Source organism: Euwallacea fornicatus, chromosome 32 (assembly GCF_040115645.1).
Source record: "Euwallacea fornicatus isolate EFF26 chromosome 32, ASM4011564v1, whole genome shotgun sequence".
In the NCBI taxonomy this organism is placed as follows: Eukaryota; Metazoa; Arthropoda; class Insecta; order Coleoptera; family Curculionidae; genus Euwallacea; species Euwallacea fornicatus.
This window is the reverse complement of record NC_089572.1, coordinates 880,318-906,922: the sequence shown is the minus strand read 5'-3', so window position 1 is coordinate 906,922 and position 26,605 is coordinate 880,318. Positions and strand designations below refer to the sequence as shown.

The 26,605-nt window shown below is 34.5% G+C and overlaps 3 protein-coding genes across 6 annotated transcripts in view; 2 read left to right on the top strand and 1 right to left on the bottom strand.

Annotated features, from left to right (window-relative positions):
• Positions 1-6: 6 nt before the first annotated feature.
• LOC136348350 (kelch-like protein 26) lies at positions 7-10,662 on the bottom strand. Of its 2 annotated transcripts, XM_066299099.1 has the most exons (11): positions 6,070-6,219; positions 5,937-5,981; positions 4,644-4,941; positions 4,379-4,590; positions 4,153-4,325; positions 3,875-4,093; positions 3,589-3,825; positions 1,840-1,986; positions 1,442-1,665; positions 988-1,088; positions 7-933 (listed from the first exon to the last, which is right to left on the bottom strand). In XM_066299099.1, exons 1-11 carry the CDS (start codon positions 6,202-6,204, stop codon positions 670-672), a joined length of 2,055 nt encoding a protein of 684 aa, XP_066155196.1. In that variant the 5' UTR covers positions 6,205-6,219; the 3' UTR covers positions 7-669. The 2 variants fall into 2 exon arrangements, with proteins under 2 accessions (XP_066155196.1, XP_066155198.1); XM_066299101.1 differs by lacking the exons at positions 5,937-5,981; positions 6,070-6,219 and adding an exon at positions 10,340-10,662.
• Positions 6,459-10,328, top strand: LOC136348348 (IQ motif and ubiquitin-like domain-containing protein). 2 transcript variants are annotated; one of them, XM_066299094.1, is made up of 11 exons: positions 6,459-6,908; positions 6,958-7,165; positions 7,219-7,382; positions 7,456-7,589; positions 7,643-7,820; positions 7,880-8,330; positions 8,383-8,557; positions 8,620-8,865; positions 8,924-9,411; positions 9,861-9,994; positions 10,137-10,328. In XM_066299094.1, the coding sequence occupies exons 1-9, from the start codon at positions 6,669-6,671 to the stop codon at positions 9,357-9,359; spliced, it is 2,232 nt and encodes a 743-aa protein (XP_066155191.1). In that variant the 5' UTR covers positions 6,459-6,668; the 3' UTR covers positions 9,360-9,411; positions 9,861-9,994; positions 10,137-10,328. The 2 variants fall into 2 exon arrangements, with proteins under 2 accessions (XP_066155191.1, XP_066155190.1); XM_066299093.1 differs by lacking the exons at positions 9,861-9,994; positions 10,137-10,328 and having other exon boundaries at positions 7,219-7,397; positions 8,924-9,415.
• Positions 10,663-10,940: 278 nt separating the features above from the next.
• Positions 10,941-26,605, top strand: part of Madm (MLF1-adaptor molecule) — an 88,280-nt gene continuing 72,615 nt past the window's right edge. For both annotated transcript variants that reach the window (XM_066299124.1, XM_066299123.1), the window contains exon 1: positions 10,941-11,572. In XM_066299124.1, coding sequence (XP_066155221.1) covers positions 11,444-11,572 — 129 coding nt within the window. In that variant the 5' untranslated portion in view covers positions 10,941-11,443. The remainder of the gene's footprint in view (positions 11,573-26,605) is intronic.

Below are 26,605 nucleotides of genomic sequence, written 5' to 3'. Positions count from 1 at the left end.
GATATATTGAAAATATATTATAAAAATCTTTAATCGAGTTATTTTACCTACTCCTCAACAATCTTAACTTAAATCAATTCCTCAAATCCGAAACAAAATCAGTTATGTATACAATCAGTGAACCATTGTTTATTCGCGAGAAGAACATTTAGAGTTATGAACCTTAGACAGTGACCAAAGTTTCGCGATATCAAGTTTTTAAAACTATTAAATTAGGAATGTACGCTTATCCGCGCTCATGGAATGCTTATCCTAAGCAAATAATGGCTGATTAAATTTGGTATTTCAAGAAGAACCTGCACGAGTTCAGTAAACACGTACCAAAAAGCGAAACCATACATGTGCTTTCTCTACTAATTCAAATCCTTAAACATTAAAATTTTACATTTCGAATCGTCAAGAAAACTGAAAAATGTATATATTCATCGATCAATGTATAACAGATAAAGCAAATTCTTTTGAAAATACGAGGTTTAGAGTTGTTTTTGACAATAAAAAACAAACAAAAATTACCATTAGAGTACAAATATAAAATACAAGTCTCTTTTTGTGTTAACATGTGTTATCTAACACGCGACAATCAAATAAAATCATCGAACAGTCCTCCATCAATGTAGAAAAATGTGAAATATATATATATATATACATATATATATATGTAACTATGTATCACACAAAACTCTCAGCTGACGGTATCACCTCCATATCATCCCGACACTTTGGAATGCATAAAGTTACACATGTGTGTTCCCACACATCTTGCGGATATTTGCTTTCTACGGTCCATTTATGTTCACCTATGTCGTAATATTCAATATTGGCCGTATCTTTGTCTATCATCGTATCACTTTGAAAACCGCCGATAAAGTAAATTTTATTATCAACAAGGGCAATTCCAGCATGGTACCTTGGAGTCGGAATTTTCGTCACCACCTTTAGAGTTAATATGTTAGAATTTTAATTTTAATTTGCAAACGGCAAGCTTACCTCCCAGACGTCTTTTTCAGGATTGTAAAACTCTATAGTGTCCACCAATACTCGATTATTATCATCAGAGGTCCAACCACCACAGACATATAAATGATTTCCTGTAAATCAATATATTCAAAATAATTGAATATACAATATATAGTGTTCTAGTTTTGCTGCAAAAAGGTGGCAGCTACACCTCTGCTAACTTTTGGGAAAAATGTTTTATAAAAAGTGCAAATAATGTATGCAGGACCAAAAAACTTTATATAATTTCCATTTAATATCGGAGCTACTTCTTTCATGTATATACCAAACGATTCAATACAATTTTTATAAACAGTATTTTTCTCATAATTTTCCGGGAACGGTGCGCCGCATCCTTTTTGTAGCAATGTTTTCCTATCAATGATACAAATATTTCGAATTTTTCTACTAAAATTTCTTAATCCAAATTAAAAATGTGTCAAACCTATAGATAACATGACGTGGTCAGCTCTCGGTTGAAGCAAAGGTGTGCAGACGCGCCACCTTTCCAGTTCTGTATCAAAGCAGTAAACATGGGCAACGCATGCATTATCTCTGTCAATACCTCCGCTAATGTATAATTTATTCCCTAAAGAGTTTTCTACTCCAGCGCCTGCGTGCTGACTGACGTGAACTGGAAGGTCTGGGATCATATACCAGACGTCTCGGCTAAAAAATCAACTCTTAAGTAGCTGTATAACGAATACCACAAAAATTTAAATCCACGTAGTATATAGAAAATCATATAATATGCTGAAACTCGATTGAAAAATGAAAATTAAAGATATGATAAATTTAATAGGACGTTTCAAGGAAATTATTTTTTAATAATGATTTTCTTACATAGGATTGTAACATTCGCAGGTGCTTGTCTCATATTGCTCTTCCTCGCTTATGCCCCCTACAGCATACAACAGTCCTCCAACAACATTTAAACTAAATCTACATCTTTCAATTTTCATGGGTGATATCGTTGTCCATTTATTTCCTCTGAAACAAAAAAAAAAGTAAATTCAAAACCTCAGTAAATAAAAAAAAACATGTGAAAGTACGTAAATATACAAAAGTCTCAATAGAAGTTGCTTGCCTACATTTGTTTATCCAAAGTTAAGTTAGTTCCACGACGCATCTTGCAACGCTTTCCTCTTCAACTATAAGGTCTTATCGATTAGTTTTGTGTCCTTTTGACAGTGTAGATTAACGGTAGTACCAAAGGTACTACAGCGTCCTTATTTATGTGACGAAGCTAAATTTATAATGCAGTTATATAAATTAAGTTTGTGAAGGACGAAGTAATTTACTAGGCTTGTAACCAACATTTATCTTTAAGAACAATAACAGACAGCCATAAGAGAGTATTAAACAAAACTATTAGAAACTTACTGAGAGTGGGCCGTCTAAAATAAGAAAGTTGCTGTTACTTTTCAATATAAGCGGCAACGTTGCAGCAAAAATATTTTAAATCAATATGTCAACACCATTTACAGTGTCTCACAGCCAAAACGGTAAACCTTAGAATTTTATGTTATAATGTTATTTTTTCGATGAAATTGAAAAGTTAACAAAAAACATTTGGAGGTAAGAATCAATGTTTATTAATTGTCACTATCACAAAAAGTAAAACGATTTTATTTCTAATTAATAAAAAATGGCAGCGGATTGAACAGAAAAACGAACAAAATTTAAGCAAATTTTACTAATTAGAAATAGAGTCGGTTTAAGTTAAGTGATAATAACAATTACAACAACATTGATTCTTACCTTTTTACTATACAAACATAAAGGTTTACGATTTTAATTGTGATGCACTATATTTAATTATTAACTACATTTCCATAACCATCCTACATCCAGGTTTCGATAAACGTCTAAGGTACCAGTGCCTGTCGAACAACTTGTATGATGGTCCACTACACATTGTAAGAATTTTAAAACTGTGACTTCTGTTTGCTGATCAAAAAAAGCATGATAACTCAGATTATGAGAATGAACATCAATAATTCAATATATTGCTAATACCGCAGTTGCCACTTAAAAATCATGTAAAATTTTAAAAATTGGCAGCTTATTAGTAACTAGTCTATTGTTGATAACTTATTAACTCGCCCAGAGAATTGTCACACTTTAATATTATAATATAATTATTTCAGAAGTAAGCATAGAGAGAATGAATCGGTATACATACATCATTGTTCAAGATGTTTCCTCAACATACGGCGTAACTTTAAGGATTCTTTTATCAAAATAAGAAAAAAGTTCATATAAACATATATGAGCATCGACTTCATTTTCGACACACATAGGGTCAAAGTTCAATTTTTTTTTAATTTAAAAAAATTCTTATGGCAATTTAACTAAAATTTTCATCGTTTCATAACAATATTGAAGTGTGCGTTTAGACATATCAGAGTTTGCCGAGAAAATTCAGGGGAGTGCTCACGGGGCAGGTCTGTTAAAATTTTACACCAAAATCCAAAGTTAAATTTTGGACATAATTCAAACACATTTTCATAGGAACTATTTTTTTTTATTTTGACCTAAGAAGTATCTCCTTAAATTTTCGCATTGTGCTTAGGACACCTAGATACTTACCTCGGATTGTATTTAAATCCAAACGGATGAATATTCTCCTGAAGTGATTGATTAAAACAACCACCGACAACATAAAGCTCGTTATCATACACAGCCGTCCCATAATTGCACTGTTCAACGTGGGGAATGGATGTTAAATGCATCCACTTACGTTGCCACGAAAAACAGTAAGTTATTTCATTTGTCACTCCACTCATGCCGAAACCACCGATTTTTAATATGGCTTGTTCCATTCCCCTAAAAAGGCTTCCTATAATACACGAAATTCGAAAACAAATAAAATTACCTGGAATTTAGCAACGTCCCAATGAATCGAGGCAATGGTACCAATGCACCATTGGCCTGCATGAAGTCTTCTTGTATAACAATTTCCCTTAAAATCTGCCATTCATATTTACAATCATGGAAAAACTTATCTAAAATACTATCTAATTTTCTCTTTGAAACCTCATTGAAGTGTATAAATTTCATTATTCGAACAGCATACCCTATTCGAACATCCAACCTATATAGAAGAGATTAAATGAGAAGTAGGGTAACGAAATGTTTGCAAAGAAAGTTTACTCATGATTATCTACGTGAAAGAACCATGCCAAAACTATCCTCAATACATCTGCTTCTGAACAATCTACAGGAAAATCATAGGCCAGGAGGTTCTCTAACTGTATAGGAGTGAGTCTGTAGAATTCAGGACTATTGGAGAACTCCAAGAGATGTCCACTCATATACCTATAAACCTTAGAAACAAATGTCTTCAGAGAAATTTGTGGGATGATATTATGACGGCTACCTTAATTTTAAGTGATTTGAGCGAATAAGTTTCGGCAATAGTGGCAATATCTACACAATTATCCAAATCTATCTGAGTCTGTAGGTAATTTGAGCAAGCCATGATGCAGTTTATCATCTGCACATGAGAGGCAGCCGCCAAAACGTCTTGGACATTCGCCAAGTTCAACACTAGGCGAGCGGTGTAAGCATATTCAAGAAGCTGGCTAAATCCTGGTAAAATCTCTAAGTAAAGTTTTAATAACGAATAAAAAACAAAAATTTACCTTTCGCACTAACTCCATTCAAGCAAATTTCAGTCTGTGTGGCTTCCAACATATTATCAGTGAACATGGCTCTAAAATAATCGCTGCATGCTGCTAATACTGCTCTGTGTGCTCTAAAAACGTTGCCTTCCACGATTAAGGCGACGTCCAGTAGCTCTCCTTTCTGCCATAAGGAATTCAGGCCTTGAAGCAACATGTTCTGATGGGTAGTATGGTCGTAGAGGATCGTGTTTAATGGCTGTTGATGGAATTTGTCTTTCGTCCGAGTCATATTGGATGTGCCATCGGCCAGGACAATCTGATGATATAGGTGTTGCTTAATCTTAATTATCAGTACAAAAGAACAAAGATGTCTGACATCTGAATGATCATAAAAATTGAATCACCAAGGAGGCCACGAGCTGATTTAATTAGAACATGTTTGACATTTAGTACACCCTTTATCGCGGGAGTGAAAGTGCACAAGAGTCGAGCCTTAAGCTATACGGGGTGTCCCAAAAACTTCCGATACAAATGAGTATAGCTTGCTAATGTATAAAAGAATGAAGTCAAATATACCTTAAAAAGATGTTTATTTTTATCTTACAGAAAGTTTTTTTTGTAAATTGGAAATAAATCTCACACTTTATAATTTTTTGAATTCCTAAAAAGCACACACTTTGGAGATTGTTTTGGAAAAGTCCACGCATTTGCTGCATGGATAGCTAAAAATTAATGGTTTTTCGACTAGACATTAATCCGACCTGAAGCGCGATTTTTGAAAATGAGCCTTGTAAGTTGGGAAGTCTGCTGAAAGACAATTAAATTTCCTTTAAAACTATGTTCTATACATAAATCGTCATATTTCACGAATAAATATTGTTTATCGCTGGTGATGGAACTGAGGATGAAAAGAACAGTGGCTCGAATCTAGGTCAGTGGCGCAGAAAATAAATTAAGTTTCATGACAATGTTGTAATGTGGTAATCATTATTGTTATGCAACAATCTGCTTTCTTTATTCTATTTGGAAATAAAGCCTCACACAAATAACGGTGAGACTTCACACTATTCTCAGATAAAACTAACAGAGAATATATAAATCCTTCAGTGAAGGCTCAGACAAACATTGAATAATAATTATACCAATCTCGCTGCAAATTCTTGTTGCTCTAACGGTTCAAATTACTGTATCGTCAATCTTACCACAAGGAGCATAAAATACTTATTTCTCCCGATGTTTTTGGGACATCCTATAGAATTTTCTTAAAATCATTTACAAACTCGTAACACATACAATTTGACATTTACTCACCAAAAATATTTGAGAATGCCAACCGATGCAAAATTGAATCATAATCTGGAATTTTCGATTTATTATTGAACAGAGGAAACACTATAGTACTCAGTTAACATTAGTGATCATAATATAGCCTATTAAACCTCACCCAATATATTAGATATTGCAAGTTAATGGCAAACAAAAACCCATTGTATTGGCAATTCAATAACCCAGTAAAACTCGTTTGACTAAATAATGTTATTATCCTTGTAGTACTAGAATAAAATAATTTTATAGCCATTATTGTAATGAAAACATAGTTGTCTAATGGATATTGAGATAGTCGAATTTAAACGACCTTTAATAGGCGTAATGATTTATGCCATCAGATTTTTTTTAAGAACTAGGGTAGCATAACAATTGTTAACAAACGCCCTGTACTCGACTCGGGCTCTTTCGGTGCCAAGATGTACTAGGAGATATAAAATAACAATGGAAAAATGTCGTTCAAGGAGCACTGGAATGTCTCACTTGCCAATCAATAGAAGTCTAGAATAGAGGGTGCAGTTACCTGGATACCTAATAAACAGTAACCAAATTTTCTTCCTTACAAGAATGTGTCCGTATATGTACGCCGTGATTGTGGCTGTGATAACGTACTTTTTATTCATATTCCAAAAAAAAGGCGAATTCAAACGACAGAATTAACAAGTCCCATCGTCGAAAGTAAAGAGAACTTTAATTTTACCCTTTAACGCGGAAAATATGAATTCAGAAGTATCTTTATCATGCGATATAAACTTTCACTATCACCAAGAATCTTCCCCGGAAAATACTCTCGACAAAGTCACGGTCAAGTTCTATACAACTGATGCTAAAGTGTTCACCCAATCTTTTCCTTCTTTTTACAATATTGGAGTGATCAAATCCAACTTGGCAGAGCTATTCAATTGCCATAAAGAAATAATTGAGCTACTATTTCGAGAAGAGCATATACCGGATGAGGTAAAAAATATCCACTATCAGTCCAAATGTTGATATGAATTGATTACAGACGCGATTGGAGCAATTCATACCCGACAAATATGGAATATTAGAGATTAAATTAATCAGCAAAGACCGCACCGTAAAAATTCCGATCGAAAATGCCTATAAAGATTTAACAGTCCCTGATATCATCACTGTGCAAGTTGAAAAAGAAAATGTTGTTAGTGAGGTTGTTGTGGAAATCGATAATCGGGCCATAGAGAAACCTTTTTTGGGTTGGCACCCTCTTCATCCCATACTGAACATTATTAATAACACAGGTTTCCAGGCGGCTATAGAGACGCCCAAACTGGCATCCAATACCACCATGGGTATAGTCAAACTGGACCTCCAAAACCTAAAATTCCCCCAGAAATGAAAAATCATCGTGACACCCAGACCTATTTTACGCGAAACAGGAAAACTGAAAACGAAAATGCCAGAGCCACGCAGGTAACAAACCACGATGTCAGAGGCTTTAGTTGAAGCAAATATTAAGTTAAAATTAACAACGTATCATGCTTAGGTCCCCACAAGTTCAATTTACCTACCAAGTCTATGCGACAAGATTCTTATTGCAGGTCCATACGAGACAGCTGAGGAACGAGAAAAGCGCCTGGACGTTGAAAGAAAAGTCAGAACCATTCAGAGATTCTTCAGGTTGGAACATACAAAGAAATGTGGGTTGAACATAAAATAATATATTATTTTAGAGCGTGGCAAATAAAAAGACACCTAAAAGAACTCAGTGCTGAATATGAGAAGAGAGTGAAATCGGATCAAGAACGTGAAGAAAAAGAGAGACGCGAAGATGAGGAGAGGCGCAAAAAAGATTTAATGAACAAAGTATTCCCAATGAAGTCTCAGGACTTTGCAATGCTCTACAGCATGGTAAACATAATTCAACATCTTAACATGTTTTTTTGCATCACACGCTCTTCCCTTTGCAGGTAGATCGCTGGAAAAAGTCGGAAATAGAACGAATCACTTCTATATCATGCGGAGCAGCTAAAATAGCAGACTTTTACTTACTTCTAGAAAAGGAAATTGAAATATTGCAATCCATCAACAGATTAAGAAACAAAGTGAAGAAAGATCTAGAAATAAAAAAAGTGATCGACTTCTTCGATGCAATTGGAAACCCAATTGAATGGAACAGCGACTATAAACAAATACACATTGCCATGGACACCTTAGAGGCTCAAAAGGGGCGCGAATATTATGATCTATACAAGAGATTGTGTGGGAAATATTTAACCAATAAAGAACGATTTGAAATTTACTCTGGAATAAAGGAATACCTACACACACATAGCTGTACAGAAAGTCAGGAAATTGTGTCCCTTATTGAAAGAGTGTGTGAGTTAATCGCAAGAGGAATGTCCAGTAGTTATTTAACTGGTAAATCTGAGAATTATTTTTATTTTTACAATGTAATGATATCTTATTTTAGCATTACAAAAAAGAATTGAAGGCTTAGTTTTCCACCACTTCAAACTTCAAGGGTGCAATGGGGGTGTGACAAACCACATGATGAAGATCAAACGAGAGCATATGACTAAGAACTTAATTTACTGCCGTAGCTGCCAAAGACTTAAGCCTGTCGAGTCATTTACTATACATGCTAGGTATGTTACCCACCTTTCTCTGGCGAAATTGTTACTCGATGTGTTTAATGCTCATCTCTCAGATTGGAAAAAATTCAAACTTGCACAACGTGCAAATGGTTGGATAAGGCTGAAGAACCCTGGATAGACCTTTCTCCTTACAAATTCATATTAAGGCAGATAAGGAATTATGAAACGTTACATCATGGAAAATCGTCTATTGCCTTTATTCTACAGAATAGGGATATACACTTTATTCTAACTGTTATCTGGCACGGTCATTCAGTATTGTCTGAATGCAACGACATTTACCAATTACGTCTTGTAAGGTATTTATCTCCATTCTTAGTAGACACTTGCCATGTAATAATTTTTTCATTACTACAGATGGAAGCAAGACACGGAGTGGTCACCTTGGAATTGCATCCTACTAACCCTTGAAGAAGCTAAAGAGCATCTTCGAGTACAAAATTTAGAAGATGTATATGAGAAGGAATTTATTAAGCACATATTCAATAAACATGCTTTAGCGAGGAAGCACTTTAAACACCTAACAAGTTATGATAAACATTTTGCAAAATTCACTGAAAGAAATCCAAAGTTGAATAAAACTTCAAATTACTATAACAAACCCAGCAAAGACGAGTGCGACACAGATGTTGACAATGAGGATGGTAAAACGGAATATAAAGACTCATCTTCCATGAGTTTTGTAACCACAGACCACAGGCATTTTCAGTTCATTGATGAAAATGTAGATGTTAATGAATATATTCATTCAAGGATATATGAAGATAGTGGTGATGATGATGATTATAAATGATCTAGTAAATAATATGTTAAGAACAACACAAATTTTTCTTCTTTCATTGTAGGTAAACAGCATATAATAAAAGTAGTTCATACATTGTGCTAAAGAAAAGTTTAATCAACTTAGATGCAGTCACATGAGACATTAGGAACATCATTATACCCATGACCAAAAAGTAGTTGAAATATCTTTGCTATTCATCGAGATTTGAAAAAAATAATTATATATGTTGGTGGACCAATTTGATACTAAAATTTCTAATTTCGATATTGAAAATTATTATTGTTGGCTTAAATTATTTCAAATTTAGGAACTACTGCAGGAAAATGCAATCCAAAAACAGGTTTTGTAGTGAGATATATTTTGTATTTTTTGTGTTGCTTAAAAACTTCAGTTGAGATGAGACAAATCTGGCAATGTTCACCATAACACATGTATGTAATGGTTAACAAATTTTTCATAGATTTTTTTTCAGGGGTAGAGGACCCACATTGAATTTATTTATTTTTTTAGGAACCTTGTTACATTAGTTTATGTTCGACCCTAATTGAAATTGATAGTCAATTTTATCTGAATTCAGTGTGCAAGTATCCAGATTTGAAAAGCCCACATTATCAACATGATGAATGGCACTTTTCAAACCAAAGGTAGTAAAATAATTATCACTAGTTAATTTAATTGTTTATTATTAATGGAAATGGGAAGTTGTCCCTCAAAGTGAACTTATTAAGTATGGATATGATAAAAGTATATTCCAATCCACTTTTGGATACAATCTCCTTTTTGCAGACACTACCTGTTGGGCTTAATGTTCCCCTACTGAATCCAAATAGTGCTACTTGATCTAAAATTCTGTGATATAGGAAGTGATATAAAACCAGGAGTAAAAATACCCCAACGCCAATCACAATTCACACACATCTAAAGTAGGTCAGATCAACAATAATAATTATGATAAAAAATTGTAGTAAATAAAATTAGGCACCACTTACCCCCTTATGTCTTTGTTTTAGAAGCAGCACACATCTAGGATTTATAATACGAATTACGTATGCTTTCCTGTTTCCTGTCAGTAAATGATCATACAAGAACAACTTATGGCAGGCTTTCTACTTATTTAAACGTCCACAATCTATCACTTAGATGAAAGATAATGTTGATCCGAGAGGAGATGCTTAAATTTGAATAAGTTTTCTGTTAAAACGAAACTCGACTTTGGAGATTATTGGAAATAGGGGATTAACTCCTGGCTCACTTTCCAGGAACCATGACCATGAACTGACAGAATCGAACATAAAAAAACAATCACAAACAAATGTCAGCCATTGAAATTGACAAGTTTGTATTCTAATAGCGAAAAACAAAATTTACAGTTTTCTGCATCAGTTAATAAAAGTATACACATCCGTGAGAATGTTTAAGTTAAAAGTTGCTTTCTGACTGCTAGATGGTGCCACGTAAAGTCAGAATCTGTAAATTACGCCCTAGAAAAAAATCAAAATAGCTGAAATTCTAGTAGGCTGACGATAGATGTCCGTCCGCAAGAAATTTCAATACACGAAAACTGACATTTCACGTCATGCGCCGGAACAAGTTGACAGAACAGAAGGCCAGTAAAGTTGTTCGACTGTGTGAAGATCCGAGAAAATTAACGTTGATCAGTTTGTTTGGTTCAGTGAGGATATTCCTAGCTGTTGTTCGAGTGTGGCGTTAAGTGCAAATCGTGTATTTGATTTGATACGAACTAACTATTCATCGCATAACTACACCTTAAGTCAATTGGACAATAGTAAATAATGCGGCAAACTGTTGTCATATAAGGTGGCTGGATTTCGTTGATTTGTTATTGTGGTTTTTTATTGTGGCGCTGATACCATTGCAATTGCTCCTTATTTTGTTTGATACGGTGCTTTGCTTTGACTAGATTTGTTAGTTACAGTGATCAAACCTCAAGTAACAGCACTATTTGCATATTGAGTGCACAACGAAGATAATGTTCTGATGGAAAACCATTATCCTTCGTTAAGGACTTCCTTCGATTTGACAATAATTATAGTGCTTTTACGGGATAGAATTAGTTTGTACAAGTTCACATAATGTCGGGATCGCATATGAATAACGTGCAAGAGCATAGGTCGCCCAGGGAAAGCGGCGAAGACTCCGACGAAGAAAGTGAAATTCTCGAGGAAAGTCCTTGTGGCAGATGGCTCAAACGGCGTGAAGAGGTAAGATCGATCATCCCTTAGAGCCAGAACCCCAGATTCAAATCCCTAAATTCCCTATCATATAAAAATTATATCGTCCGAGATAACCAGAGTTAACCTAAACACCGGTCTGCCACCATTTTGCAATAAAGGGCTCTTATGCAAAATGCCTCCGCTAGGCGGAGTTTAGTATTTCTGTCCTTATTGCAACCGCTGAAATTTGAGCTATCGCCATCGCACAACGTGGGTCAGCATTTTCATAAGAAATCGTCAACTTTATCCGCATGTCCCCTGTGACGTCACCTTATCGATTGTAGTCTATTGTATTGTTGCCTGGCGCCTGCACACGTTGATTTCATGGGGAAATGATAAAAAAAAACATTTTCCTATGAGTTTGTGGTAAAGGAACCTTTACCGCACTCATTTTCGAATTGAAAATAGCTCTTTACGACATGTGTGCAATATAAAATTTTACCGTACGAAAATTAGAACATTACGTATTACTATCAACACTGTGACTATTTGACATTTACATACATGCGTGCAGTAAGACTTTACCGCTAGTGTGCCTGTAATGATCATACTCCCCTTGGTTTTAAATTGTGCTCCTACGAAAAATATTGTATCTAACACGTGGAAAATTATCATTACCGCACTGGATGTCTGACGAAACTCCCCTTCGCATTGTAAAGTATGACTTTCTATACTTGTTAGATAAATAACCATTACCTACTTTATCTGATTGAGAGCGGATTTGGCGGTAACATAATCTCAAAAAATAGGAAAATTTCTATTGGAATTTCGTATTAGGGTAGAGGGTAGGTCTGACTAGTCCACTAAATTTTTAGACCTGAGTTTTCAAATTCCTAGGCAGTTTGTCAGCCAATAGAAACGTTGAAATCATTGCAAAGCATCGGTAAATTTCTTCGTTTTCATGAAAATTGTTATTCTAGCAAAGTTACTAAGAGTTAAAAAAAATTAGGCCAGTTTCTTATTTCTTTCCGAGCCTTGTCATTTATCAGCCTGGATTATTTATTTCTGTTTAGTAAGCTAGAAATTAAACGTAAATTATCTGGTAAATAGTTTGCTTATATCCACTTCCAAGTTTATGCTCAAGAAAAGCTGTTTAAGACATTACATAAAATTTACCAAAATGATAATTCCCAATACCTCTATAACAAGTCTTCATTAGATTAGTGTATTAATGAGATGAAAGCCGTTTTAAAAATCATATGACTGAAGTAACATTGTTTGATCTGAAATCCCAAGTCTAAAGAAAGCTGCTAAATTTTCTGATGTACTCATGGACAAGTTAAACCAACTTCTACATCAGGGCCATGCCAAGCCCATAATCGCATTTTTGGTTTTTTACAGCTACTATAGGTTTAATTTTGGAAACAGGGGGCGCCTCAACGTTTCATTCAAAACTAGAAGCGTATAGTTCAGATAGTTTCCAATGATAGAACACGTTCTGCAAAAGTTCTCTTTAGCGAACCATGCTGCCAACTTTAATTAGTGATGAATAGAGGGAGAAAACACTTTTCATCTATGTATATACTGAGTTGGCCAAGGTCGAGGTTTACTTACAGTATTGCTAATATGTACCGTGGGTACATACCATCAACCCTTTAATCTACCTGAGTATCTGCACTAAGATCCGCAAACTTAAACACGAGTTTACATCAAGTTTTAAGCTTCTTTCATATTTCCTTTCAAAAATTTCTTGAGTAGTCTCTGCTAGTGTTCTTATTACCTTATTAGTATATTTAAAAAAGCAAGCAGGTAGCTATTTCTACTTATTTTTTGTGGAGTTGTTATAAATTTGATTAATTTTGTAGTTTCCCTTGTATGCTTACGGAGTCCATCCAGGAGCGTATTAAAGTGAGTTTCAATCACATTTTTTGAAAAAAATACCCTAAGATTCAGCAGAAGATTAATCAATAAATAAGTAGATATTTTTATGGATAAATTTTAAAAATAGGTCCAGAGTTTTAGTTTTAAGGCATTTTGCTCATCATTCTTTATAATTTCTTATATCATATAAAAGTACCTTGGACACATTCCATCAAGATTGGGGACGTACAGGATAAATGTTTTACTAGTTAATAGCTAAATTAGGATGCCAGTGCGCATATGCCTATGTGTGACTTCTTTTCTGAGGTTTCACCGTCTACTTGGTTCAAGTTTTCAAGAGTTTCAGCAAGATAACCTTCATAACCTTAATAAAGGAAGTAGATCATTAATTTTTTTGTGCCCTTGGACTTATCCTCGTCCGTAGAATGTGTCAGCTATTGAGGTATCTTTTCTACCTGAGTCAAATCTAACATTGGTTATCAAAAAGTACAGCCTCTGTCGGGCATGAGTACAACATATGATCCAAATTCAAGCCCCAAGTTTATTTTGGGATTGAGAGTAGACAACTTTCGGGCAAACTTTCGTTGACATCGTCCACATTCTTGGAATATCTAACGATTTAATTAAAGAAACAGATGCAGAACAAATAAAGTATAAATCAAGCGTTCGTTTTGAAATTTCGCTTATAGAACACGTTTTACTTAATGCTCTTATATTCTTGCGGGGTAAAAATAAAAGCAGACATGCAGAAGGAATGCCGCTAGAGTTCACTGAACGCCGGCCGAAGTCGAGTAAAGTGGTTTTTAGTTACTTTTTCTTTTGTAAAAATCGCTGGCTGTCCCACTCAGCTAACGGGACACCTACCTAGGGCAGAACCTCTGATAGGGTCTCCGATAAAGTAGTCTTGGTCTGTTTTTTTTTCTTTACAATGCTGTGAAAGTACCGGAGGCAAAATAAATTTCAAAACAATTGAAACGCGTGGTGTCATTAACCAACATAATATGTGGGCATAGAGATTACATTTTAGAGCTTAACGTGATTAACTACTAACCACCCGAAAGTAAAGACAAAACTTCATAAGTCAGCAAGCAGCATTGAATTGACGTCATTTATGTACAAAACTAACACACCAAGTAGAACACACGTCGTAGAATTTCATATACGTAAGCCATGTGATAAAAGCGTGTTTAAAAATTTACTAAACTGACATTTCAGTTGGTTTCGATGTTCAGGAATGAAGTAATAATTTATTTCTAGTTTCCAATAGTGTGATTCTTCACTCTGACTGAATTTATTTCGAGATTCGCAGAGGAATTAATTCTTTACCCAGGAAGAATCGCAGCATTCTTATTATTGTCATAAACACCCGGGGCACCCAATTGGTCAGGTTCATGATGTCAAGGCGCGAAATTTTATGAACACTTAAATGGTGCACTCAATATATTTTGTTAAACTGCAGCTTCTTTAATTTGAAATGTGCGTTTACTAGTGTGCGAAAAATTAAAGAGGACGAAACGGATTGCAGTTGAGAATTTGAAAAAAATCATAGGAAAAGTAAGAGGGGGCCAAATGGCTTTGGCCGCGAAAAAGGCCTTAATCTAACACATTAGCGAGTATCAGTTTTGTCGATTGTTCGTGTTCACCACTTATGACAGAAAAGTACTGTTTGGAAATCGTCGTAAACTGGAATAAACTAATGTACAGACTGGTGCCAACAGTAGCGTTTCATTCAAGGAAATACTGACTAACATGATACACCTGTATATCTCTGCCCATATCTCATTACAAATAAAATAATCAACGTTTTAGATAGCTTAACAGAAGTGAAAAAACACTCGCCAGTATATCACGCAATCAAACACATAGTTTTTTCCTTTTCGTTCTTTTTGTTCGTCCCTTCAGCAAGTCTCAACTCTCAACAAATTTCTACAATTTCAATTAATTTTTATTATCGATACATAGTTATTAATAATACAAATGTGTCATCTCATGTTTGCCAATAATGATTTTGATTAGAAAACGATACGAGAAATATTTTTCGAGGCATTTTCGATCGTTAAAAAATCCCAGGAATAATAGGCACATTAGTAATCAAATATGTATCTCAATTCCACCCAGAGTATGATGCAATTTGGACAAGGTTATCTAGTTATTGAAATTAATGCGCATAAGTGACAAATAAGAATTAACTGACAAAAACGCAGATAAGTCGTATACTTTGTACGCATCAATTTATGATTGATAAATCGATGGGTAAAACTTACATGGAAGCGTATGTGTACATGCACAAGTTGGATCCTCCATACTTTGAACAGGTACGCCCTATGCAACGCGTGTAATCTTATAATTGCCATTAGAAATTACATGTACCTTTGATTAGAATAAGTAAAATTCCGTGCATTTTGAATATTAGGAAGCTCTTTGCATGCTTGAAACGTCATTGTACAAGGTCGTATTTCGTAAATCGTTAAGTACACTTATTCTTATTTTTCTATTACGCAGCTCTCTCCTCGGCCTTACTTATATTTCGGCAATAAGCAAGAAGTTCGTTTTTGCTCAAATAATATTCGCTCCATATGTTCATTTAGAGGTCAACTTGACTAAAAATTCGCTAAAAATAAATATCTGAATATTCTGAATTGAATATCAAACGCAAAATGATATATTTAGAATAGCTTATCAACGAGACTAGGTCTGTTTACTCTTCGGTTTAGTGTTCCCATTGCAGCCCTTCCTTAAACAAGTGCAGCGCACTGATATCAATGTCTATTTATTAATAACATTTCGCATACAGCAGTGCACTACGTTTTACTTTCGTGTAAATGATCTTTCCATATTATTTATGGCTCTGATTGAAAATTTATTTTTATCACAATAATACTACATGTTCCCCCAGTCACAAGAGGCTGTTGATATCGACGAACGACCACGAGTTCGAACTTTATCAGCATCGCAAAACGGAAATTTTATTGTGTAAGAGTAAGACAACAGAACAGTTGTTGCCTGAATCAAAGGTCGCGGAAAACGAGGTTCAAAAATTGGTTGAATAGTGATTTTAATGTGTAAATCAAATAATCGTAAACGAACGGAACCATCCACGGTAATGAGAGATGGTAGATGGGTGTACTGCCATTGCAACCTCGACTGGTACGCTCTTACAGGCTGCTGGTTACTGGTGCTATTTTTAGCGTCTGCAAGAACTATGACCTTCTCGGAATACCGGTTTGCCATATGAAAGAAATGTTCATTCCTATTTTATTCATTGATTATAGTTAGGCAAAAGACAGTCTAGAAGAGTCCTTAACTAACGTTTGCGAGCGCGACTTCAACAAAAAAAAAAAAAGAAGCCGTCTATGCCTGTACACTCTGCGTTCAAAATGGGCCAGCAGCTCTTGTGCGCCAATTTGGTACCAGCTTGAACCCGACAAAACTGATTAAAATTAAATTTGTTATATAAATACAGCGAAATAAAAAAAAAGTTGTATTTTCAACATCGGCACTTAATACTGAGGAAAATACTCGAACTATTAAAAATTTTTTTTTATTATGTTTGTAAAGCTTACAGAAAGTTTTCCAGCAATCGTTCGAAAAATTTAGAAGTGATTTTCAAATACACTTCGTATATACGTTTGTTTTTTTCATTAAGAAGTTGTTTAGTAGGTAGAATTTTTGGCTTCGAAAACAGTTCGAACTTGGTGTGGTGGGAGTGGCATTCTCCCGGCCTAAATTTCTCTGAAGGGGCACTTTAATTTGGGTTGAAAAAAGCCACTTTTATTAAAATTAGGTTAGTAGCCAAATCCCGAGTTAAATCAATTTACAGTCAGTGGCTCAGATTAAGGTGATATCCAGGCATCATTTACGTGGCATTTTTTCCAAAGTAGCTATGTACATTCCCTGCACCAATAACAGACAGTGACAGTAGTCGCATTTGACAGATGAACAAGAAATCTAACCTCACTATTGACATTGATACCGCAAAACTAACCAATTTAACATTGGTTAGATTTCCAACCTCATTCATACGTCACTTTCGGTTAATATCACTGTTCGTGATTGATAAAGTAGTTAATTAATAGAGTAGTTAATTAATTAAATCATTAGAGTACTCCTATCATTTCTGAGTTATTCAGGTCAAAATTCACATGTAACTTCATCATAAATCTCTTATCAGTTTAATTTTATTAACCCCAAAATGCGTTATTGGGTCATTTAATGATATTCAAAGTAATAAATCATGACATGAGCTTTCGTTAGTAATTGGTCATGTGATGTGATTCATCTTCAATCTTTGTTCGCTGTTATTCCGGAATACTTTCCCCCTATCCACGAGGTAAATATATATTTTCTATGAAGTGCCCGGAAAAATCCTGTGTTTTCACAACTTTTCTCTCGAATATGTAGAATCAAGTCTTGTCTGAAGTCGCAGTACTATGAACCTTATTCATAATAAAATCCTTTATACATTTCACCTAGATTCAATCCGATATACTTATTACTTCATAATGTTAGAATGTATTATGAGTTTCCACTTTTTGCTTTTTATAACGTTTTCCTTTGGTTTGGCTATAAATTTCTTCCATGTTACTCATGTCATAATTTTTTACTTTGAAGATTTTAGTAAGAAATCGCCACCGAGGGCGTCGATTTCTTCAATCCGTTTCCTTCGTTAACGACATCTTTTAGATTCTAGAAAACCCCTCATGATCTCATAGCTCCTTCGTTAATCTATGATTCAAACGAATTTTTGTACAAGAATTTTGACAAAAAATCCACGTTTTGAGGACTTTTTCGACATTTCAGAATGTGTGTGATAGTCAGTGGCCGGAACCAGATCTCCAGCCAATTTAATTCTGGCAGTACGTTTACCGGTGTTACGCAGAAACGCGAAAACTGTCTCGTTAAAGAGAGAGGAAACAATGAGATAGAACGGCAACACGTTACATAGTCTGGGGTCCGTCTGGCGCCTGTATAATTAGAGCTTGGCCAATTCGAGGTTCGATCACCGAGTTCGAATAGCTGGACTTGTCATGGTCCATAGTGATTTTTGGGTAGAGTAGGATGATTATAGTCCAACTAGTAATTTACCGTAGAAATATATATAGATATATCCTTTGGAAGGTGTCTGTCAACGTCAACAAAGACAGAACCAGTGACATAGATGACGTGAATGACAGTGACATTTGACATTTTTGATATAACAGCGGTTGTCGCCACATGCAACTTATATTTATATTTTATACATTTGGTTTAACAAATGACCCGTCAAATACTCGAACTGATAAAATATATTTTCCTGGCCGATTTTTTCACACCCCGTTTTTACGTCATTTTTCGGACAACCACGAGTTACTCCTACCGTGAGGTAATAAAAACTTTGTTGCGTCACACTCTCTCATGACAATTACGTCAATTTTGCTGCTTACTATTTGTCGAATTAAAATAGTTGCCTAATAAAGTGTTAGAAAAGAGAAAATAGCCTCCAAAGTTCACGTACCTCATAAAACAAATCCTACTTTATATGAGTCACGGAAACGTCGACGTGAGCTACCGAAGGAAATTGCTATAAGTAATAATAATTTAATTTTTCGTGATCTTGATTGCCGATTAATGTAAACAAATTCGTTTTCAATCATTGTTATTAAATTAGCTTTATAATTTTATTATTTTACCCTGAATTTATAATTTTATTTAAAATTCTGTTGTTATAATACCCTTTTTGGTATAAAGTTTCCCGCTTTCTGTTTAGAACTTTCATTTAATTTGTTTAACATGTCAAGAGTACGAAGGAATGTAAATTTCAGCTAACTGTACACCGCCGTTTTCAGTTTGATAGCAGGGAAAGGCGGGGTTTTTCATTTCGGGAAATTGCTTTGAATAAAGTAGTTTTGTGTGATTAACCAAGCTGTGTGCTTTAAAATTAAATAAACTTTATGAATGTAATTCACAACAATTCATAAAAGATCTGTTTCCCTAGAGTTTATGAGAAGCCACGTGGTATAGACCGATGACCGAGTTATAACCGCCTAGGGCTGACCGAGTCTTAACTGGATACGGTTATGGCTCGGGCTCGTATAAAATCAAATTTTTGGCCATTGCAGCTTTGGCATTGTAACAAGACGTTCTTTTAAAATGGTTCCATAATTATTCCAAAATTTCGTAAAGAATTTTTGAAAAGTTTAAAAATAATCTCTGGGAATTCCGCAATAAAACCGAAATCATAAAATGATTTAAACACGTTTAGGAGAATTCAGTATTTTAAAACGTTTCCGGTAATTCCTGATATTTCCTAAAAATATCCAATAATAGCTATCATTTGCTTATACCTATTCAAAGCTCTCACACCCCCTTTTGTCTAAAGGGGGTTCTGAGGTTATAATTAGAAAATACTGCCTCAATAAACACCTGTAATGGCCACTTTTTTATTTTGAGCTGGGCACTGGTCAAATATTGTCAATTATAACTGGTCATAAATACTTGAAAGAACTTACATAAGCCCTAGCTAACATTACATTGCTCGACTTCGTCCCTAAAACATGCGATATAGGAATTTGGATTGTGATGAACTAATTACTGAAAATGTTTTCTTCTTACCAAAATACAAGATTTTACCCTTCTTCTCATGTACTGCTGATTTCTATGAAATATTGTAGATGTATTTCTGATGCTTTGACAAGTATTTACAATATTTTATAATTTTGCTGCCTTGCCGTTTTATCATGTCTTTAGGCCAATCGAGGGGAACTGGTTACTTTTGCAAATATTTCTTGACCTATTGTTCCTAATTAAAAAAAAATGAAGAAGCAAGAAAGTTAATAAAAGACATAAAGGATTAAATGAAGTTAATGAATAAAATCTTAAAATATCATAAAAAAGTTTTGTTGTAAAATAATACGAACGACTACAAAGAAAGTAACGCTCTGTAGAGTATTTTAAATAAATGTTACTTCAATTTATTCATGATGCTGAAACGATGGATATAACCAATTTTGAGTTAATTATCTTTATAAATAAAGTATAAATTAATAAAAATGGGAAAAAAATGAAACTTCAACACTCTGTAAATTACAATGGAAGGCATTCACGATATGTCTTTATATGAAGTTTTCATCTTAAAATTAGCTGATGATTCGGCCATTTCATTTTTTACCATCCATTAAGAAACACCCTTTATATCGTAAAGCAGTGGTGGAAGTGGCGATTCTTGAGGAAGTGCTTGTTCGAGAGGAAAGAAAAAAGGTAAGGTGTTGTCTATAAGCACTTCCAGTTGTCTGTTTCCTAAACGATTCCCGATGATATTGAATAGGTATTGTGTAGTCTCACGTACGCATAGCTTGTATAGGAGCTCCTTATGCCACACGCTGTCAAAGGCCTTGTCAATATCCATGAATACACTTGCCGGTTTTCCTCCATTTAAGTGTGTTGTTCGTAAATTATTTGTCAAAACGAACAAAGGGTGGACGAGAATTCATCAGTAATTTTTAATAATTCACGCGCTCGTTCGAGAATCGCACCCCATTGTGACCGAAATTTTTGATGGCGTGTGAGTAAACATTTACAAGAATAAAAGGGGTTTGAGGCTTTCAGCGTTGTTGAATGATGCGTGTGCTATCACCATTTAAACCTTGCAGTATTGCAATATTATAAAGGGTGTCTCCAAAAAAATGGGCGTGGCCATAATTCAATTATTTATGAACGGATTTAGATGAATTGAAAACCAAATAAGATGATGTTTTTCAGGTTATTAAGTAATGCAAAAGTTGATTTTTTTTTAACTCAACTTCTGCTTCAGATGTGAAATTTAGAATTTCAAATAGAACATTGTTCTATTTGAACATCTTACATGTTTTGATAGAAAATATTTTTCGTAAATTTAATTTTGTATGTCAAATTAATGTTAAAACAATGTTTAAGTGAAAAAAATTGAAAAGTTTGGATATTATAGGTTACGTAACCATTCGTATTGTCATTGGGCCCTTTTTGTTATTCTGTGCTCATCTGCATTTCAGTCCATCTCATCTTAGTGTATTCTTGTACAAAGACGCCTGGCGCCATGGAGAAGGGGAGCTCATGTGATATCTAACGAGAAGGGACAAGATAAAGCCGCCCTTAACTATTGGAACCACATCGTCCGTCCTCATAATTTTCTGTGAGCAATTACCCTGCGAATGTGATTATTGTAAATTAGTGCTTTAGTGCAATAAAAATATTTATTAACGTTGTTATTGGCGACAACTATTAAGTGTCAACTTCGATAGATACATTGTTAAATGCAGTAGAAAAATTCTATCTGTAGTATTGAAGTCAGTGTATTGTAATCAAAGAAATGACATTTTTCAATCTTTCATTTTAAAATTGTTTTAACATTAACTTATCATATATCATAAAAGTAAAAAAATATATATTTTCTATCAAAAACTGTAAAATAATTTTTTTTCTATTTGAAATTCTGAAGTTGGCACCTGAAGCAGAAGTTGAATTAAACAAAAATTTAACGTTACTTAGTAGCCTGAAAAATATTATGTTATTTGGTGTTCAGTTCATCGAAATCTGTTCATAAATAACTGAGTTACAGCTTTGCTCGTTTTTTAGAAACACTCAGTATTAGTGCAATATTATATATTATAAATTTTAGATATAGCCGTTTTAGGTGCTTAAAATGTCGTTTAAGCCGGAACTTAAGCTTCTGAACCCCATTTTGATCTAGATGGGTTTCGCCAGGGTGCAATCAGTGGACAGTGCTTATAACCCAAGTAAACCACATTAAGTTTTAGTTTAAAACTTGCCAACTTTGCAAGTTGGGGGTCCAGGAACTAACAACATTGAATAATAAATTGTCTTTTAAGAGGATGTTGATGGTAGAAATGTGCCAATCTGAGACGTTGTTGATTATACTTTGGGGGGCCAACGCACTTAAAATTTAATTGACATTCTGCATATTCCATAAAAGAACAACATTCAGGAATATAGCAAATACGTATGATGATTGATGTGTTTACCTTTACACGCTCACAGTTCACGTTCCTACCAAAAAGATACTTACGTGTTATTCTCTATTTCTGCAGCATACACCACCGTTGCTTTCTATTTCTGAATACTTAAATAAACAAACAACCAGCGAACCAACGGAACTTCTTTGTAACAACAACTCCTTCCTTATCCCCCTAAATGAATCACTGGGTTGTACTTTGAATAAAAAAATCCGGGTCATGCGAGTGTTCCTAACGAGAATTCCGCTATCGATGAATCATACCGACTTCATCATGCCATACAACTTTTTTCTTATGAAATAAAATTATTGTGAATTATTGGCGGAGGCGAATAGATCCCAGACATTTTGTGCTATTAATCATCAGCGGGCGAAAAAACATGCTTTTATGGGCTTGTGTTATCCAAATTCATTTAAGTTACTCAAACAAAAATTTGTGTCAGGTCAGGTTTTCTTGTTGGAGCCAGTTCCTGGCATGTCTGTGCGTGCAGTGAAGTAATCGCTTTTCGCCAAGATCATAATAGCAACAATAGTTAACGAAGGGCACGACTGTAAAGCATAAACAAGTCCAAAGATATCCGATGTTCTTCGGGTTGACGCATCACCATCCGCCTTATTGTTCATACCAAGTGACCTGACCATATTGGTAGTTAATTATAAAATGAATCATACTTTTGTCGGCAGTCTGAACTGAGCAGACGTAAATTACATTCCCATGTTTATGGTGCATTAGGGTTGTTTATTTATTGCTTTTTTAAGTCGAATTGATATTGTACATTTGCGTCTGTTAGACGGCAGGGATTAACCATGGAATTGTTTATTAAGAATTACTGACATGTATGGGCTATGGATCGTGTAAAAGAAAAAAAAATGGAACATAATTCTCTCTCATAAAAAAAACATGTTAGAAATTAAAGAACAGGTTTTCTTTGGGTTTTACAGTATTTTGAATAATCTTCAGAACACATCTTCTATCGCATCGGCATTCTTCCTAGTAATACAGAGTGGCTCCTTTTATATTACCCGCATTTCACCAAACCACGGTTAACGTTAAACTGAAAAAATAGTGTAATGGAACTTTCTCATGTTACTTTTGCAAGAGCTGCATTTTTAGATTTGGTGAGCTTTTGTTTAAATTCTTCTTACTGATTCGTGCCGCTTTCCTGACGTGCGTCCCTAGATAGCAAATTTTAATAAAACATCAGTGAATTTGTTTCAAAAAACTTTGTCGAGTTTACTTTTTGACTTAACACCCCAGAAGTGTCTTACCAACGAAGCGTTTGCAGGCAAATTGAAGTTTAGTTAGACGAGAAACTATTATTTTAACGTTACGGTTTGATGAAGTTGTGGTATTATAAAGGAGACCACCTTGTACGATAAGTTCAGATTGTCCCGTTATTTCTACCTCCAATCTCTCCGAATTCGTCACCATTGAAGCATTCCTCAAGGAGGAAATGTATGTAAGATTCGCGACTCAATGGTGGAGAGAAACAGCACAATTCTCGGAGCACTTCTTTATTCTCCGCGAACTAAAAATGGAATATCCCGATAGAACCCGGTATCCATGCACAGAACACATCCCCTCTTCGTGAGAGAACCGATAAGATGGAAGAGTTGTCCACCCTCTTTCCCACGGGTACCGAACCCCTAAACGTCATTTTCACCTACGCTAAAGGGATTTATAAACAACCTTCTCTTCCCACGCTAATCTGGGGAAGAGCTTGGAACCAAAAGCCTGTACCACTTTCAGATAATGCCAATTAATGATCTTAACATGAACAAGAAATGCTAGGGGATTCATGACAGCCCTTTTACCATTTTCTCGCGCTTATCTTGGGAGGAATTTGGAGCCATAACCTCGTGATATTTTCAGACAATTAATTAATAATTTCAACATGGACAAAGAATGCTCACGTGTCCATTGACGGACATATAAATAAGAACGGCTTGAAAATTTCAGAAAAGTAGACGTATTGATTTAAAAAAAAACACTTTAATATAAGTATCAAGATGGTTCTTCGTTGAAATGAAAATATTTCTATATTGTAGATTTTATTATGAAGAAAAACTTATTTTACAACAAATTAAACGGAAATTATCATGGAGAAATGATTAGGAACAACTGCCCTCATCTCATAAAAAGGTTCTTATTATTGGATATTGATTAAACTAATTGCAAAACACTATCCGCACATTCAAATCAATACAAATATTTTGTTTTATAAACTTTATTTCTACTGACTGTTTGACAACGTTGAGGTAAGGATTCTATTAGCTTTTGGCATCCTTCTTGTGATATTGCATATCAAATCAGTTGAATTTCTTCATTCAATTGTGACAAATTTTTTATATGTTTATTCCCGAAGGCTTGCTTTATATACCGCCACAAATTTTCAATGGGATTTAAATCCGGACCGCAAGCAGACCACTAACAACACAAATTTGATTTTCCATTAACCAGTCCTTTACAATCTGCGCTGCATATTAGGGATCGCTATCATGCTGGAATTGCCAGATAAAGAGTAGATTTTTTTCTGCGTATTGTAGCATCACGTTTTTAATAATACCTAGATATTTATGCATATTCAAAATACCATCGATTTTTCCTATGGTGCCTACACCATACAAAGACATACACGCTTAATGGTTATTGCGGTATATCTTGCCTTGAGTTCTATGTTAGGAATTCGTCCAACATAAGTTCAGTCATTAGAAGTCAACCTATTAATTTTAGTTTCGTCCAACCACAGAATATGCCTCCACTGTGTAGTTGTCCATTCAATATGACTCTTCGCAAATTCCCAATGAGTGGTCCTATTTTTCTTTGTTGTTAAAGTTGTTTTTCTGGAAATTCTTCTAAACAAGTTATTTTCATTCAGACGTCTTCTAAGGTTCCCGTAGACACTGTGGGAGTTTCATTGTTAAGCAATTCCTTTTGCAGTTGACTTAATGTGAGTTTTTGATTGTGTTTTGCAAGAATTATTATTCTTCGATCAAATATCATGGTTGTTTTTCGCTGCCTTCTTTTTCTTATAGGGTTTTCTAACGTTTGGTGCAAGTCAAAATGTTTCATGGTGTTGAAAGCTTTTCTTTTCGAACAATCTAAATGCTCAGCAATTTTGTTGTAAGACCAACGTTTGTTCACTAGTGATATTATTGCCTTCCGAAAGCTCAAAGTAATATGTTGTTTATCCATTTTGACTTTTGAGTGTGCTATCTAATGCGCAAGAACCAACAAATCGAGCTAATAACAATATATTTTCAAATCGTTATTATTCATTTGTCCTGAGGAATTTTGTTTATTTGGTGGTATGTTATGTTTTTATTAACAACGTTAAACATATTCATCAGAAGTGAATATTTATTCAAGTAAATCATTGTAATAATTTTTTTAAAATTTTGATCATAATAAATTAGTTTTATATGTTTTGCCATCGTTCTTATTTGTGTGGCCATCGCTGTACGTACCATTTCATCAGATCATACGATTGATTTTTGAAAATATGTGTCGGTTTTCAGTCGATAAAACCGAAAAACAATGTTGCCATATTCATTTGTTGCATTTTTCTCATAACTTAACAAGAATTATATAGCTAAATCACTGCAAATATAGCAATATCAATTAAGTATTTGGCAAATAAATTGAATTGGTCCACCGAAAAAGCGCAAAACTAAAATATGCGGACGTAACTAAAACAAATCTCAGCCGAATGAAATTTTGTAATTTCTAAAAATAACAATATGTCTATGTGCTTAATGATATGTGAGCTTACGGACATCTGAATACGATTAAATTTTAAACATACATAGTAAACATAATATCTACTAATCATGTGATACGAATTTTTTCAGTCTTCTGTCTAAAAGAGAAATTTGGAATCTTGAAAACAGAGAGAACAAATTTGCTTTATATTGAATAGGCATTTGAAAGTGCCTTGCAATGCGTCGTGATGGAAAAAATGAGAGAACAAAGTATTATCCAATGCCGAATTGAGAGAATGTACTTATTTCTACAGGGTGTCCCAGAATATGAGGGTCAACGCTTAACCACATATTCTTTGGTCAAAAATATGTCGATTCATGGTGATATACTTATATATGAAATTGTTTCCTTCTGGAGATACACGTGTTAAATACACCAGAACTTTTTTATTCGTTCATGCAAACGGTTATTTTTTTTCTTTTAATGAAATTCTCGGTCAGTTATGCAACTT

What these genes read in the sequence shown, in the direction of transcription:
- LOC136348350 (XM_066299099.1), bottom strand. Translation starts at nt 6,204, where the DNA reads ATGGCTATAAAATTATTTTATTCTAGTACTACAAGGATAATAACATTA. An exon ending in TGCAATATCTAATATATTGG is followed by an intron (nt 5,982 to 6,069) that starts GTGAGGTTTAAT and finishes CGAAAATTCCAG; the next exon opens with ATTATGATTCAATTTTGCAT. An exon ending in TGCGAATGTTACAATCCTAT is followed by an intron (nt 1,666 to 1,839) that starts GTAAGAAAATCA and finishes TTGATTTTTTAG; the next exon opens with CCGAGACGTCTGGTATATGA.
- LOC136348348 (XM_066299093.1), top strand. Translation starts at nt 6,669, where the DNA reads ATGAATTCAGAAGTATCTTTATCATGCGATATAAACTTTCACTATCAC. An exon ending in CATAGAGAAACCTTTTTTGG is followed by an intron (nt 7,166 to 7,218) that starts GTTGGCACCCTC and finishes ACAGGTTTCCAG; the next exon opens with GCGGCTATAGAGACGCCCAA. An exon ending in GTCCAGTAGTTATTTAACTG is followed by an intron (nt 8,331 to 8,382) that starts GTAAATCTGAGA and finishes ATCTTATTTTAG; the next exon opens with CATTACAAAAAAGAATTGAA.